The 2307-nt window shown below is 35.6% G+C and overlaps 1 protein-coding gene across 1 annotated transcript; it reads left to right on the top strand.

The window, feature by feature from the left end:
- The first annotated feature begins 882 nt into the window (after positions 1 to 882).
- OR5AC2 (olfactory receptor family 5 subfamily AC member 2) lies at positions 883 to 1896 on the top strand. Its single transcript, XM_081804457.1, has one exon. It carries the CDS (start codon positions 979 to 981, stop codon positions 1786 to 1788), a length of 810 nt encoding a protein of 269 aa, XP_081660583.1. The 5' UTR covers positions 883 to 978; the 3' UTR covers positions 1789 to 1896.
- Positions 1897 to 2307: the final 411 nt, after the last annotated feature.

Below are 2307 nucleotides of genomic sequence, written 5' to 3'. Positions count from 1 at the left end.
AAAATCTAGTAATTCTTTTTGCATCCAGCCTTCATCTGGTACTTATTAAAGTCATAATGTTATTTAATTATAACAATATAACATTAGAAAAAATATGAATTTATTTCCTACAATTATTATGACATTTCCTTATATCTTTATTATATTACTTTCATACCTCAGATGTATTGCAGTTTCTAAAAAAATACCATACAATAATGGTCAGAGTAAGCATTTCAATCTGTTCTTAATTTGAGGGAAATGCTGTACCATTTAGAATGTATGCTATTGGTTTTGATAACTAATCTTTAGCATATTTAGTTTTTAAAATTTTTTTGTTTTTTTACAGAGAGAGCTCACATACACACATGAGTTGGGGGGAGGTGCAGAGGGAGAGAGAGAGAGAAAGAGAATCCTAAGCAGGCTCCATGTCCAGCACAGAGCCCCATGGGGGGCTCGATCTCACAACCCTGAGATCATGACCTGAGCCGAAATCAAGAGTTGGACACTTAACCAACTGAGCCACCCAAGTGCCCCTACCATATTTTAAAAAATTCTATTTTTATTTTTAAAGATTTTAAATTAGAGGGTGATTATTAAACTACAAGAAATTTTTTCCAAATAAAAAAATAAGCCCACTTCTCTTATACAGTAATGAATTCCATATATATATGGAATATATATATATTCCCCCTAATTTTTAGGAACAGTTGCCCAAATACATACTGTTTATAAAGAATACTCAAGTGTAAAATTAAACATTCTGCGTAAAGGGATATATAAAAAAAGAAGATACATTTATTTTCAAATAAAATGTGATTATTTTCATGGTATTTTATGACTGTGTTCTTCACCTATTCTTTCATTTCAGTGATCAGCTTCAGTGAATCTGATGGAAACAAAACACAGGTGACTGAATTTGTTCTCACAGGACTTACAGATCGTCCAGGGCTGCAGGTCCCCCTGTTCCTGGTGTTCTTGGTCATCTACCTCACCACCATGGTGGGCAATCTCGGACTGATTTTTATCATCTGGAAGGACCCCCATCTTCACACTCCCATGTACTTACTCCTTGGCAGTTTGGCCCTTGCAGATGCTTGTTCCTCATCCTCTGTGACTCCCAGGATGCTAATGAATTTTTTATCTAACAATCATATGATATCCCTGGTTGAATGCATCACTCAATTTTATATTTTTGCTTCCAGTGCAAACACAGAATGTTTCCTTCTGGTAGTGATGGCCTATGACCGTTATGTAGCCATATGTAACCCCTTGCTTTATCCAGGGGTGATGTCCAATATATTCTGCATTCAGTTATTAAGTGTTTCATATATTATTGGGTTTCTTCATCCTATGCTGCATGTTAGTTTGTTATTTAGATTAACTTTCTGCAAGTCCAATGTAATACATTATTTCTACTGTGAAATTTTACAACTGTTTGAGATTTCCTGTACTGACCCTAGAGTTAATATGCTCCTGATTTTTATATTTTCAGTCTTCATACAATCTTTCACTTTTATGACAATTATCATCTCTTACTCCTATGTCCTCTTCACCATTCTGAAAAAGAAGTCTGAAAAGGGCAGGAGCAAAGCCTTCTCCACATGCAGTGCCCACCTGCTCTCTGTCTCTTTGTTCTATGGCACTCTCTTCTTCATGTATGTGTGTCCTGGGTCTGGACGAGCTGAAAATCAAGATAAAATATATTCTGTATTTTATACAATAATAATTCCCCTGCTAAATCCTTTTATTTACAGTCTGAGAAACCAAGAGGTGATAGGTGCCTTGAGGAGAATAATAAATACATAAATAGTTCTTTTTTTTTAAGATTTTATTTATTTATTCATGAGAGACAGAGAGAGAGAGAGGCAGAGGGAGAAGCAGGCTCCAAAGGAGCAGGGAGCCCGATGTGGGACTTGACCCCAGGACCCTGGGATCATGACCTGAGGCAAAGGCAGACGCTTAACCATCTGAGCCACCCAGGAGCCCAATACATAAATAGTTCTTAAGACAAATTTTAAACTTGCTTTTCCCAAACTCTGCAAAACACAAGGGATCTGAAGTTATGCAAATTAGCCCTGGCTTTATAGTTTTAGTAGAAGGCAATGACTAAGGCAGTTTCTGAGTGCTGTGTGATGAAAGTCAACTTCAGTGGATATTTGTTTCAGTGGAAGATGATCTTAATATCACAGAAAACTGAATTCTTTATGAAAAATAGAACATCTTTTTATTTAGAATTTGTGCTTTTTTACTCTTTGTAAATTTCCTCTAAATTAGATGTAATAGTTTAAAATTTTATTGTGGCAGACATTTGCATGTTTCTTTGTT

The sequence above is a fragment of the Leptonychotes weddellii genome, chromosome 1 (genome assembly GCF_054177405.1).
Source record: "Leptonychotes weddellii isolate Sample4059 chromosome 1, ASM5417740v2, whole genome shotgun sequence".
NCBI classification, from domain to species: Eukaryota; Metazoa; Chordata; class Mammalia; order Carnivora; family Phocidae; genus Leptonychotes; species Leptonychotes weddellii.
This window is presented reverse-complemented; position numbering and strand designations above follow the sequence as displayed.